The following is a 13,156-nucleotide window of genomic DNA, read 5'->3' as shown; positions in this document are numbered from 1 at the left end:
TGAGCATACTTAGGCACAACTCGATTAGTAAAATATATGCAACAATAGTTTCCTTCAGCAAATTCTCAGTATCAGATTCACAATTCACTTCACCAACTTAGAGACAAGGTAAGAATGCAAAATATGATTGACTGCCTTAAGCTTTCAACTTGTCCAAATTAATAAAAAAAAAAAGTCCTTACAGTAAATGTTTTACTTGAATAAAGAAAAGGGGGATCATATAATTCACAAAAATATGTATAATTGGATGTGACACATTTAAATTGAATAAAGTTTTGCTTTTGTAACCTGGAAAACAACTGGCAGGGGGTGGACTGGGATTATTTTAAAGTCTGAAGTCCATAGTGCTAGTGCAGGACTTGTGAGCAAGGAGCACAATTACCCCCGGTTCTGCTTTGTTAAGGCGTATTCAGAGATTGCCATCTCCTGCTTTCCTTGACAGATACCTCGGCTGAAAACCATTGCCACTCATTGTGTTTACAGCTCACGAAAGGAAGATGCCTCCACACAACAAGCTTAATGTTCTTTTAGTTTTTATTAATCAGGACTGAAAATCAAGACCCAATATCTCAAAAATGTTATGAAATACTTAGTAAAGTTCACAGGGTAGCTTTTCTGGAGAAGCAGCTCGTTCATTTTTCTGTAACTCTTAGTGGGTCGAACACCCTGAGATCATGTTGGTAGCTAATAGACAAAATTAACCTACAGAAATCACAAACTAAACCATTTTAAACACTGCACCTGCAGCCTGTGCTTATCATACATACCTCCAGTTTAGTAACTTCACACTTGATGGAAGGTGATTCTCTGAAGCCTTGACCAAAAACTCTCACTGTAGCACATTTCTGCTTCTGAATATCACAGAATCCAGCATTCTCAAGTTCTGTAACTTCAGGAGCTATGTCTTTAGAAAAGAAAATCATAATAAACAGCACTTGCTTTGTGAATTATAGTAAAAACACGGCATCATTATTTTGAAGGTCTAAATTAAAAGCATAAGTCAAATAACATTACAAAATATACTGTAAATATATTATTTATAGTAATTAATCAATTAAACTTTAATAATCTTGTTTTTAAAGAGGTGTTGTTAACTATCAAAATAAAAGCATTGTTATAACAGATAACACTTAAAGACACATTTCACTAATATTTCAGTAATAATTATTTTCAATGAAGAGTGGATATCAATAAATTATTACTATCATAAAATAGATCTCTTTGCTTTGCCACACTGGCTTGTACCAAACAGGTGGATTGCAGGTAAAATATGCTTCTGAAATAAAATAGTTTAGTCAATAGTGCAATATTTACATTTCAAAAATTATTTCAGTATTAGAAAAAATTATCGAAGTGGACATACACTCCTATTCCAGTATTGTCCACATTTCTTATTGTCCAGTGAGCATAATATTAATCACTGGCAGGGAAGGCTTTTCTTAGCACAGAGTTAATTGGCTTTCACATGGCCCTTTTTCCAGCTGTGGTCTTAGGAAACACATTTCACCTGCCTCAGAGAGAGCTGCTTGTTAAAATGAGTGTGTGCATGTGAAACAGCTCAGTTGCCTGCCTGAATCCTGGAAAGACCTCAGCGAATCTAGCAGCTAGCCTCAGGGGACAAATTGTAAGCATATGAACTCAGAAGTCTCAAAATCCTCATGAAAAAAAAAAAACTGCATTGGTTTATCCTGTCATGACTGTAACAAATGTCTGTGGACCGATGTATTCGTTATATGAGGCACAGTAATAAACCAAATGAAGCCCCCATATAATTTCAGCTTTTGTTATGGAAGGACAAAGATGGTTTAAAAAGTGAGAAAACATAAAATGTAGGAATGTGTGTTTTGCAGAAATTTTATATTAATTTTATATATTATGAGAAAAAAATTTATATATTGTAGGAGATAAAAATATGGGGTTGTGTGAGAAAAACTACTAGGAATTTTTAAAGTTAATACTGAGATAAAAGAGCTCCCCAAATAGACTTAAAATTTGTTAAGCAAATTAGTATACTTAGTAAAACAATATAAAATCGTGCTTAAGATATACTGAATATGCAGTCTAGGCAAAAGGTTATTCTCTGCAGACAGGAGCACCCACTGTGTACAAAGGCCCTGCTCCTGGGTGGGCCCGGCATTTCCAAGGGACAGCAACTGAGATGAAAGCAGCTGGAAAGAATCAACAGCTGTCAGAAAAGGGCCACCAAACGTCAGGGTGCCAGTCAGGAAGGTACAGGGACATCTGTCTTGACTTTGAATAAGATGAAACATTTGGGGGAAAGCATTAAGATATTAACTAATACACTTTCACTATAGACTTAATAAACACTATAGACAAAGACATTTTCATAATCAGATGAAATCCTCAATATTAAAGTTCTGAGCATTTGCATACCATGTGAGTCACTGCAGTCATAGGAACTGTAGCCTGGGAAACAGGCACAGCCCCAGTCCATACACTGCCCATTGCCGCTGCACAGATGGGGGCATTTTAACACTTCGAGAATGCTTCCTATTGACTTTCTGTATTCTTCTATGTTGTGTTTTCCTTCCTCTAAAAGCCCTCTCTCACACTCATTCTCTAACAAGGCCACTCCTGCTTCTGCCCAGCTCACATCATCCTTCAACAGAACATCCTTCACACACATGTTCATAACGTGGGTTAGCGCCCTGCCAAGAAAGGGAAGGCAGAGCCTTCCGATGCTGGAGTTGGCTAACGTCCGCTGACAGAGAGCCTTGATGCTCAGTTCAGTGAGGCCGGAAGCTGTGGGCCATGAGGGGACAAACTCCTGAGGGCTGTCCTCAGTGTGGTCCTCGGGGAAAAAATAAGAAAACTCTTCCAGGTTGGCTTGTCCGAGATTCTGGAAAGCAAATATGGGAAGAAAGTCCCTCGAGCTCTGTCGTTTCCACCTGTTTTGTGGATTCCTCTTCATCTCCCGGTCCTGTGTGTGCCTCTCATAACTGAAATACTTCAGTGGGTTTTGTGTCTCATTCCCAGGATACTGCAAACTTAACTCCAGTTTGGTTAGGTTTGTATGGGCTTCTCGTAGGAAGAAATTCAAATTATCTGCTTCCTTGGGTGCATGAGTGCTTATTTTTCTAACAAGAGCTTCTGAATTGATATACTCAGAGGTGATATCTAGGTCTGGTATCAAGGAAGAGAACTGGATGTACTTGCGATCTTTGCAGCTGGACGCCATTTCTAAGTGAGATCCACTGCCCAGATGGTGAGAAAGCAGATGCTGCGAGGCGGTACCCAGCAGGCAGCTGCAGTAGGGGGGTTTCGCTGGAAACTGACGGGACGCTGGTATTTTGTCGAACATGCTTCTTCCTGGTAAAAGCCTTCCAGATGAAAAACAGGATGGTTATTTGAATAAGAATGTTTTCATCCATTAATATATTGTGGAAAAGGCAGAACGTTGAGTGACCACATTGCTAAAACTTCATAGTAACACAATAACAAATTAATAATATTTTAACTCTCACCTCCATTCATTGATGAAAGCAATATAATTGTTGACGTCATGGTCAATTGTGATCCCGTTTTTGTCATGGAAATCGTTTTCTGGGTTTTCATCAAAGGTGCCACAAAGCCCCAGTGTGTTTCTGTAGTCTAAACTAGGGGCCCTGAGCGTTATACTCATACCCCACTCACTGAGGTCAGCACGGATGAATGCTCCAGAGGAAAACCAAATCTGAAAGCAGAGAAACCAACGATGATAGGATGGAAGATGATGAATTCAGTAGGTTAAGAGGAGTGCCACTTAAGATACAAGAAAGTTATTTGTCCGTACATACAAAGAATGAAACACTGATTTTTTTTTACATTAAAACTTTTATTTAATACTACATTTCAAAGCAACACATTTTTACATTATGCTGATTTGAAATTTGGTCACCATTTCATTTTTTTTTTTAATTTTAAATTTTATGTGAATGGATGTTTTGCCAGCATGAATGTCTGTGCACCATGAGTGTGCCTAGTACCCTCACAGGCAAAATAGGGTGTCAGATCCTCTGAAACTGGAGTTGAGGACAGTTGTGACTGTGTGGGAAATTGAACCTGGGTCCTCTGGAAAAGCAGCCAGCACTCTTAACTATGGAGCCATCTCTCAAGGCCACATCATTGAAACAAATGGTTTGAGACTTCTTTAATAATTCAAATGTGATATTTTATGTGAATGAAACAGTAAAAATGAGTAAGGGCAACGTTAACAAAGTCACATTTCAGATAGTAGTAATGCAAAATAGAACTGCATTGCTAAGTCATTAATTTACACTGATGAACGTAATTTGAGAGGAACGCAAGTCCTCGTAGGGAATCAGTCTCCTTTGGCTGCCAGGCGGCAAACAGAATCAACAGCCAAGTCATATAGTTGTCTGGGAAAGCGGCAACAGAGCAAGCAGAGATCAAATGACCCCCAAAGCCTGTGCCATCTGATGGTGAGCCCGCTCTTGGTCCCAACAACACCCGGAGGCCAGCCATCTGGAAGTATAACTGGCAAAATGACTTTTCCTAAGAGCACTGAAGACACATCACTTGTGTTTCTTTTTCAGTTTTAACACACTCCTTGTCTCTTTATATATATATAAGATGGTGTGCACTCATTACAGGAATTTCTTTTCAAGTGTAAAGAAACTTTACATTCCTACTCACTAAGATAGTTAAAATTATTAGAAAGCTTGCATTTTGTACTTTTGCCTAGCAATCAACAAATGCCCACCCGTTCATTTTCTTGACCCTAATGTTTTCTACTATGTGTCTCATTATATTTAGCTTTCATGAAACTCTCCTATGGGGGCTTGTAACTCTCCCCACAACAGGGAGAGAGGCTATGAACATCACTGGTGTTAACCACGTCCTTTATTATTTCACTACAACTAATTCCCAAAGTTGAAAATTTTGATCAGGTGACATATACATCGAGTCCCTCAGAAAGGCTGTAATTTTTTCCATTATATTTACTCTTAGCAGTGTATGAAAGGTAGTGCTCTTTCTTTAATTACTGATGAGGTATTTCAAGGTTTTGTTGATTATTTGTGCACTTAAACATATTTCAGTGTTATTCCTTTGTGAATTATCTTTTTGTTTTTATTTATTTGTTTACTTGAGGCAGAGTCTTGCTATGGAACCCAGGCTCATTTTGAGCTTATCATTCTCTTCTTCCCTTGGCTTCCAAAGTGTTGGGATATGAGGTAGGTGCCACAACACATGGTGCTTTTTGATGTTATTCAGGTTTATTGTCTATTGATTATATATATACATATATGTATATATATTTATATATGTATTGGATATACAAATGTTTTGTATACTTACTGTGTTATACACATAGCAAATGTTTTTCTAATTCCTGATTCACATTTTGGTTTTGGATGACAGAATTCAGATAAATAATGCTTTGTTTGTAAATTATTATTCAGTAAGTGTTATAAAACCATAACACATTTAAATTTTAATTAAATTCAAATATAACTACCAAGAATGTACTTTTTGAAAGATTAAAAAGTGAACATGACCTTAAGTTATAACTATCTTGCTCACTGGTATGAAACAGTATCTTTAAAAAGGTAAATGATAAAAATATTTTTTAAATGTGTTTCATTTTAAGTAGTAGGTTATAAAAGAAGCTTTCTTTCAATATATGTGTCAATCTAAAGCTATTTTCTTTCCCTTTTCATACCAGTGAGCAAGATATTCTCACACATGTATATATTTTAATCATATCATCCATATTTTATATGCCATTTTCTTCAACAACTAATATCAAAACATAATAGTGCCTAATTTTTAAAGATGAATGGAAGTTCATCCCAAATGAGAAAAGGAAAACTATTTTTAATATTAAACTTTGACCTCTGTTCACATACCGTGATCTTTCTTCCTAAATAAGATTCAGTTATTTTGATATTGCTTGATGACGTATCTTGTCTCTTCACAAATAAATGTGGTGGAGATTCATGTAACTGACCAGTGCACATATCAAAAGTAACCACATCAGCTTCTTCTTTTGCAACAAAACCACAGTTACATGAAACAGGATAATGAAGTCTCCCGCAATCCCACTGGCGTACATGTATTTCAAAATCACGTGAAATACTCTTATAAAGCACAAATGTTCCAGTCTTGAAGTTATCATATATCCTAGTATGAACAAAAGTCAAGTACATTAAGAATCAGGATAAACTATTATAACATTATAAATGTAATAGAAAAGTTCTTAAATGTATGTATAAGTAATCAATGTATGTTGGCCTGAGACTAAGAAATTTGTCTTCTTAATACTTTTATGGCTCTGAAGACTGATTTGTGTTCATGAATGACTCAAAGGAACCCTAAATACCTTAACTCTTCCCCACAACTCTCTTTTTCTCTGCCCACCCAACAGACTCCCTTCTTAAAGGAGAGCATGCTTGCTGAGTGTGCATGCACTTGGCTTTCTTAGGAGGCGTTTGGCCAAAAAGACCATTGCTTAATGGCTTTTGATAACCAGACTCTTTTAATAAATCACGAACTCTACTTCCATCCCTTCTTCTCTACCTGTTTTAATTCCTGGCTTGTATTTGTTTCCAACACAGTTTTATTACTGTTGCTGTTGTTAATTGTGCTCCTGTACCTCTTCTCCTATCCAAAGTTCAGCACCAGGGCAGAGATTGACTGACTTCATTCATTGCCTTACCCCCAGCACTCAGAATATGGCTTGTCAGCTGGATATTTCACAACTAATCTCACTGAATGAACACAGATTAAGTACACCACATTATGCTTTCTTGAGGATTCCTCACCAAGGCTGCTAAATCTCCAAATACGGCCATAAAAGATTTCTTCATAAGTGATCAGTGCTGACAACTTTTCAGTACTCTCTGAAGTCTGTATAGTGCTTTTTATAACAGAGGGTTCTACAACTGTTCACTCATGAATCATTTTGCTGACAACTATCACAGTATGTCTAGAACACCCGTCAGGTATCATGAAGACAATTTTTCACTAGACAAGGAGTTGTCTTTCTTAAGAAGATCTTAGACTCACAAGTCCCCTAGAACAGCATCACCAAAATTAAATCTTTCTGTCCAGACATTAAAAGCAGTATCATTTTGATTCCTTTTTCATTACTTTGACCATTTTACCAGAAATAACCACCAAGGCTTTCATAGTTAAAAAAAAAAAAAACAAATTAAATGAATATTTTTGTCATCAATTAAAAGTAATCAGTATTAAGATAAATTTAATAGATTAACCATTTCACAGAAATCTCAAAGATTATTCTACTAATATATAAACATAGAACATAGTAAACATGCTTAGTGAAAATAACTGACTCATTATCAAAAATAAGTAAATGGCCAAGCAAAAATGATTGTGTGCATTTGCAATAATCTTCATTACATCTTCACCTGTAATAATCCAAAAATTCAGGCTCACTAGTTGTCTACATTGTTTACTCAGACTGGAGTTAAGATAAAATATTCAACACAAATACACTAATGTCTAGAAACAAGCCAGTGAAAGTCCAAATCACTGACAAAGACAAAAAGTGACAAAAGGGTGTGGCATTTAAAACAAAACAACAACAACAAAACTAAAGGAAATAAAGACCACTGAAAGAAAGGTTCAGACCTTACCTGCCATCCAATGTTATTATGTGTGGGTCAGTAAATGAATAGCAGTAAGCAGATGGGACATCCTTGACTTTTATCTTTGGAAGAAAGATATGTTTAAAGATTAATATTGATAGGTAGATAGTGATATGCAGTACATTATTTTGCAATTGCAATTAATATTCAAGAAATTATTTTTATAATTACTGAAAATAGAATTATTTTAAAAATAAAAAATATCAAGTAATTTTTAAAGATTTATTTATTTATGTAATGAGTCTGATTTGTATACATGTATATATGCCAAGTGTAAGCAGGTGATGACAGAGACCAGAAGGAGACATGGTGCTAGGAACCAAATTTGAGGCCTCTAGAAAAGAGGCCCTTGAGCCATCTCTTTGGCCCCATCAAATAACTTTTAAATAAAAAAATTGCAGCACAAACATAACTTTTAAAATCTTAAATTACAAAGGTTATTTTTCTAATTAGTCAACCTGGATGCTGTCTGGAGTGTATCTGTCCCACAGGAAATCATCACTGACTATAGGTTCCACAATGATGTCTGTAGCTCTGTCTCCATCCTGGGAAAAGTCTGTCACAGCAGTGTAGTGCACCACAGCATGGCTACATATTCCATTGTCACAAGAAGAGTTCTGGTGAAGGTCCACATGACAGGAAGATAATGCCAAATTTAAACCCAAGTGTTCTTTACCTATTTAGGGGGAAAATTTTTAAAGGTTTTTTGCAAATGTATATACAAATTAAGTACAGTTAGTTGGTTAATATGAAATAGTATGACTAAAATATTATTCTTAAATAATTGCAAAAATATGTGTAATGTTTGTTTAAATTAAAATAAAGCTACTGGTTCTACTTTATCTTTATAGAAAAATATTAATTTTATGTATGTATACATATATACATACACATTTCTATTTTCAATAAGCTACAAACAGATGTGCATCCAAATAAAATTCAAAGGCAACTAATAATACAGGTATGATAATGTAATGAACATGTTAGTACCATGATTTCATCAACATAAACTGTATATATGTTCTGATGTATAAGAACATTTAGTAAGAAGATGACGTGCATCTCTTGGTCATAAGTAATCTTATTTCTCCTCATAAGTGTCTGGATAGATTCAGAAACTGAAAATGATCCTCTGTTTAAGTAACAAAGGAAAAGAGAAAGAATTTTGACAGGAAACAGTAATAGAAATGAAAGCAGAACTTTAAAAAGAAGTGTGGCGGTTGGGCAGTGGTGGTACACACCCTTAACCCCAGCACTCAGGAGGCAGAGGCAGGAGGATCTCTGTGAGTTCAAGCCTAGCATGGTCTACAAAGTGAGTTCCAGGACAGCCAGAGCTCTTATGCAGAGAAACCACATCATGAAAAACAAAGCAAACAAACAAAAAGTCATAGCTGATTTACATAATTTCTGTTCTTCCCATAAACAAAAAGAACACACTACCAAAGTGGATATAAAGAAGTATGCTTTCAAATCCAATTCAGGACAAAACAGCCATCCTGAGACAAAAAGAAAGAAGCGAATTTCTGTCATTGTCTTCTTTTCACCCACATGGATTTTACAGGTATGAAATTACAGTGGTCACATCAAGGTTAACTGTGCACAGTTCAATATCCTGGGGAAAATGTTTCCCTTTTTATTTTCCTATGAACATATTTTCCCATACATTTAAAAATAATGGAAACATCCAAACACCTTAGCCAGCTCTCTAAGTGGAAGGTGGAATATGTCTGGCTTAGGTACACTCTCTGACTTCATTTCCCAAGTTTACAGTGTGAGGATCATGCATCATGATGCCCATGCGATTAGCCATTTAAGTGGAAGAATATTAAGACAAAAGATTCCTCATGAAGCTTACACTGGGGAGAGACATGTGAAGAATTCATCATGAGGCCTGTGTTTCATAAGCTTGAACTCTTGGAAAACTGTAAAGAGCTAGTAGTCCCCGTCTCTGAAAACAAGGTAAAGGGAAAAATAAGTGGGAGGCAGAGGAGAAGGGAGATGAGAAGGAGGAAGAAATGGAGGGATAGGAAAGATGGCAGATGAAAACACAAAGAGAAGGTGGTTCGATAGTATGTTTGAGCACAGGAAGAAAAACCATGAACTGCTTTGCCAGTCAACTCAATCTTACATCAGATCTTTAATACAATTGAGCTATTGCTTGATATAAGCATGAAACATTTTATTATCTGAGTACAGTGCATGGATTTTCTATAAAGGAGGATGAGGATCAATTATTATCTGAAATGTAATGAGCCAAAAGGAATTTTGTGTGGTACCTTGTTCGACGGTTCTCAGTTTTAATGAGATTTTGCACCCTTCATCAAGCTCTCTAAATTCAGAGCAAGCAATAGGAACAGTGCTCTCTACCCTCAGCTGGTATTCCTTCCCATCTTCTGATATAGTACTCAGTTCAGGTTTTAACTAGTAAGAGAAAAGATTATGTCAATTATGTTCAAACAGAATGTATTTCTAAAGATCAAATTTGAAAACACGTTTTTTCCTTGACAAATCCTCTTCTGCTTAGTGAGCTGTTAATAACATGATCATTGAGTTTTATTTAACTAAACAAGGCCAGTTAACACCAAACCAATAAAAATATATAAGCCACATGCAGTAGCATCCAGAGAGTTCCAGCACCATTCTGAGTTTAGGCACAATTGCTTCCTCAACATAGGTTGGACAGCTTGGTGGCAAAGCTAGCTTCATTGATTCTGAAGAACTGAGGAAGAGAGATTGTGTTTCCCACCCTCATCCATTTAATTTCTGATGCTTATTGACATAACCAGAGAAGAACCTGGTTATTTTCAAGTATTTAATGTCATCATTGAGATTTATGTACTACTTAATCCACAAATCCAAATGGTGTTGTCCCCTGCAGTATCCAGCTCCTCAGCTTGTTTCTGAGTGTCTGAATTCTAAATTAGACTTCCTGAGATGTACTGCTACAGCCTGAGTCATTCCAGTCCACAGGGCAGTCATGTGTGGAAGCAGGGATCTTTTGTTGTCTCCACAGCATCGAGTCTTGGCTGTTTCTCAAAAGAATTGCTTCTTAGTGCTATTTCTCTGTTCATCTTACTAGAAACAGTGGCTGACCACTGACATTGTTTAACTATGTATACCAATGCAGAGCAAAATGTTCCTGCACTCTCAGGGTCAGAGTTCTGCTTACTTTCCCATCACTAGCTCTTCTGACAATGTCATCCAGTCTTCCTGGACTCTTTCCATGTTCACATGAACTTTAAGCTTGACAAAGATTTTACCTTATCCCAAGGCCTGTCCTTACAATTGACCAATTTCCTATATTGTCCTTGAACAAGAAATGAAGACAATGCAATCTCAGCTCCATGAGTGAGGTCCCCACAGTGTTCCTATCCAGCTTCTACCTCTTATCACTGCCCAATACCTTCCACTGATCGTGATTTCCTCTCAGTTCTGCTTACCTGTTGGAATTACTCATCACTCTCTGGATCCAACGAGACCATCAGTAACCAAAAGAACAATGTTGCTTAGTTAGCACAATTTTGGCAGTCCATAAAACCCAGAACTGTGAGTCATTTCTGCTTAAGTCCCAGGTGCTAGCTCTTCATCTGGTACTTGTCTTCAAACATGTGCAATAACCAAATTGTGGCATGCTTATATAATAGAGTAATAGAGTATCTGTAGAGTGACTCATGAAAAGAGAGCCTTTAACCTATTCAGATTTGAGTTATTGCTTTAGCCCCTCCGTCTCTCAAGTCCATGCATTATGATGGCTTGACTTGTGAAGTTTTACATTCACAAGTAATTCAAAATTGACTTGTGTACAATTTTACTATTCAGTAGAAATTGTACCTTGAATTTTTGTCTTTCTAGCAATATTCTGTGATATACTTTCTCATGATACTAAACAGTAGCAGCCACCTACAGCTCCCAAGCAGCCATAGGTCACAAAGGGTAAGTATCCTATACTCCACAGTGTGCTTATTGCAAAGATAATGCCAGAAACTTGGTTGCACTAAATGCATTTTTGACGTGTACTGTTTTTGATTTATGATGAGTTTACTGGGATACAATGATATCATAAGCCAAAAAACACCCCAAATTCAGTACATTCATGTGTGTCTTCAGCTTTGTTGTACATGACAATTACTCAGTTAATCTTCAAAATCGCTGATTATTCTGTCTAGACTTTCTGATTCAGTCAATGATGAGGCCCAAGAACCATCATGGGCAACTTACAGTCAATAACCTTTCTAGATCATACTCACTGCTACACACCTTAATTCCCACAAAATATCCCTGGCTTTCCACAGCTATGCTTTGGATGTCTGGTTTCTCCAAGAAAAAGATGGAAGCACTGCAGAATACCTATGAACACAGTTAAGAAATAATCATTTAGTAGTTGTATTGTAAAGAAATGTGAATTATTGTCCTTAAATACTTGGTTCAGTTGTTAGTAAATGATAAAATTAAGAAAAGGAGGCTAGAGAGATGGCCAGCAGTTAAGAGCACTTGCTCTTCTTGCAGGAGACTCAGGTTCTACTTTCAGCACCCACTCAGTGGTTCATAGCTATCCAAAATTCCAGATTCAGGGGATCCAATACACTTTCTGACCTCCATGGGCATCAAATGCACCCCATGATACACACACACACACACACACACACACACACACACGTGCACAGGCACACACGCAGACAAAACACTCATATATAAGATAAAATAAATAAAATTAAACAAAAAATAAAGAACCAAAACATTTCACATACTTGCCTAAAGTTTGAGAAAAATCCTATCATAAAATATTAGTTATTTGAACCTCAATATAAAGTACAGTGTACTTTTAATTTCAAATATATCTATTAGAAAGTAAATAAAATGGTATGAGCATTGAAAAATTAAAACATTGCTTTCCAATATATGAAGGATATAATTTTAAAATCTGAAAGAGACATAGAGTTTTAAAGATTCATTGATAATCAGCAGATTATTAAAAGGAGATATTTCAAACACAGTCACCAAAAGTACATTATTGATACTTCTGTTACCAGAATTAGCACAGTTGCCAAGCTTTATATTCTGAGGACCAAAGAAGCTTTCAGTGTTTGATTTAAAATCCAGTTTTGAAAATCAATATATTCATGAAAAGAAAATACAAAGTTGTTTTTTTTTTTTGGTGTTTTGTTTTTTGTTGTTGTTGTTGGTTTTGTTTTTGTTTTTTTTGTTTTTTTTTTTGGTTTTGTTTTACATACCTTATCTCCAAGTCTGAGATTTATGCCATCAAGTTCTAGAAGAGAAAATGGCTGAACAGTGCTCTCTTGTTTCAGCTCTTCTTTGATTTCTTGGGAAGAAAGCCTAGACCAGGCTATGAGAAATCCTACGGAGTTGTTTGCAGGGGAAACATCAAAAGCACACCTACAAAACACCTGGGAGTCAACCAACTCCACTGTAACCTTTGGCCTGCCTGGAGGTGGAGGGGGTGATAAGGTGGAGAGCTGGCCTGGTGGGAGAAACACAGTGAGGAAGTCAGGCATCCCAAAGAA

General features: G+C 36.4%; 1 protein-coding gene across 1 annotated transcript in view; it reads right to left on the bottom strand.

The window, feature by feature from the left end:
- Positions 1-13,156, bottom strand: part of Vwde (von Willebrand factor D and EGF domains) — a 58,846-nt gene that overhangs the window by 31,015 nt on the left and 14,675 nt on the right. Inside the window, exons 5-13 of the mRNA XM_036182397.1 lie at positions 12,866-13,113; positions 11,892-11,981; positions 9,911-10,055; positions 8,093-8,310; positions 7,623-7,696; positions 5,871-6,144; positions 3,486-3,694; positions 2,395-3,341; positions 768-904 (exon numbers count right to left, since the gene is read on the bottom strand). Of these exons, the coding sequence (XP_036038290.1) occupies positions 768-904; positions 2,395-3,341; positions 3,486-3,694; positions 5,871-6,144; positions 7,623-7,696; positions 8,093-8,310; positions 9,911-10,055; positions 11,892-11,981; positions 12,866-13,113 (2,342 nt within the window). The remainder of the gene's footprint in view (positions 1-767; positions 905-2,394; positions 3,342-3,485; positions 3,695-5,870; positions 6,145-7,622; positions 7,697-8,092; positions 8,311-9,910; positions 10,056-11,891; positions 11,982-12,865; positions 13,114-13,156) is intronic.

The sequence above is a fragment of the Onychomys torridus genome, chromosome 3 (genome assembly GCF_903995425.1).
Source record: "Onychomys torridus chromosome 3, mOncTor1.1, whole genome shotgun sequence".
NCBI classification, from domain to species: Eukaryota; Metazoa; Chordata; class Mammalia; order Rodentia; family Cricetidae; genus Onychomys; species Onychomys torridus.
The sequence above is the reverse complement of the archived record's forward strand: the minus strand, read 5'-3'. Positions and strand labels throughout refer to the sequence as shown.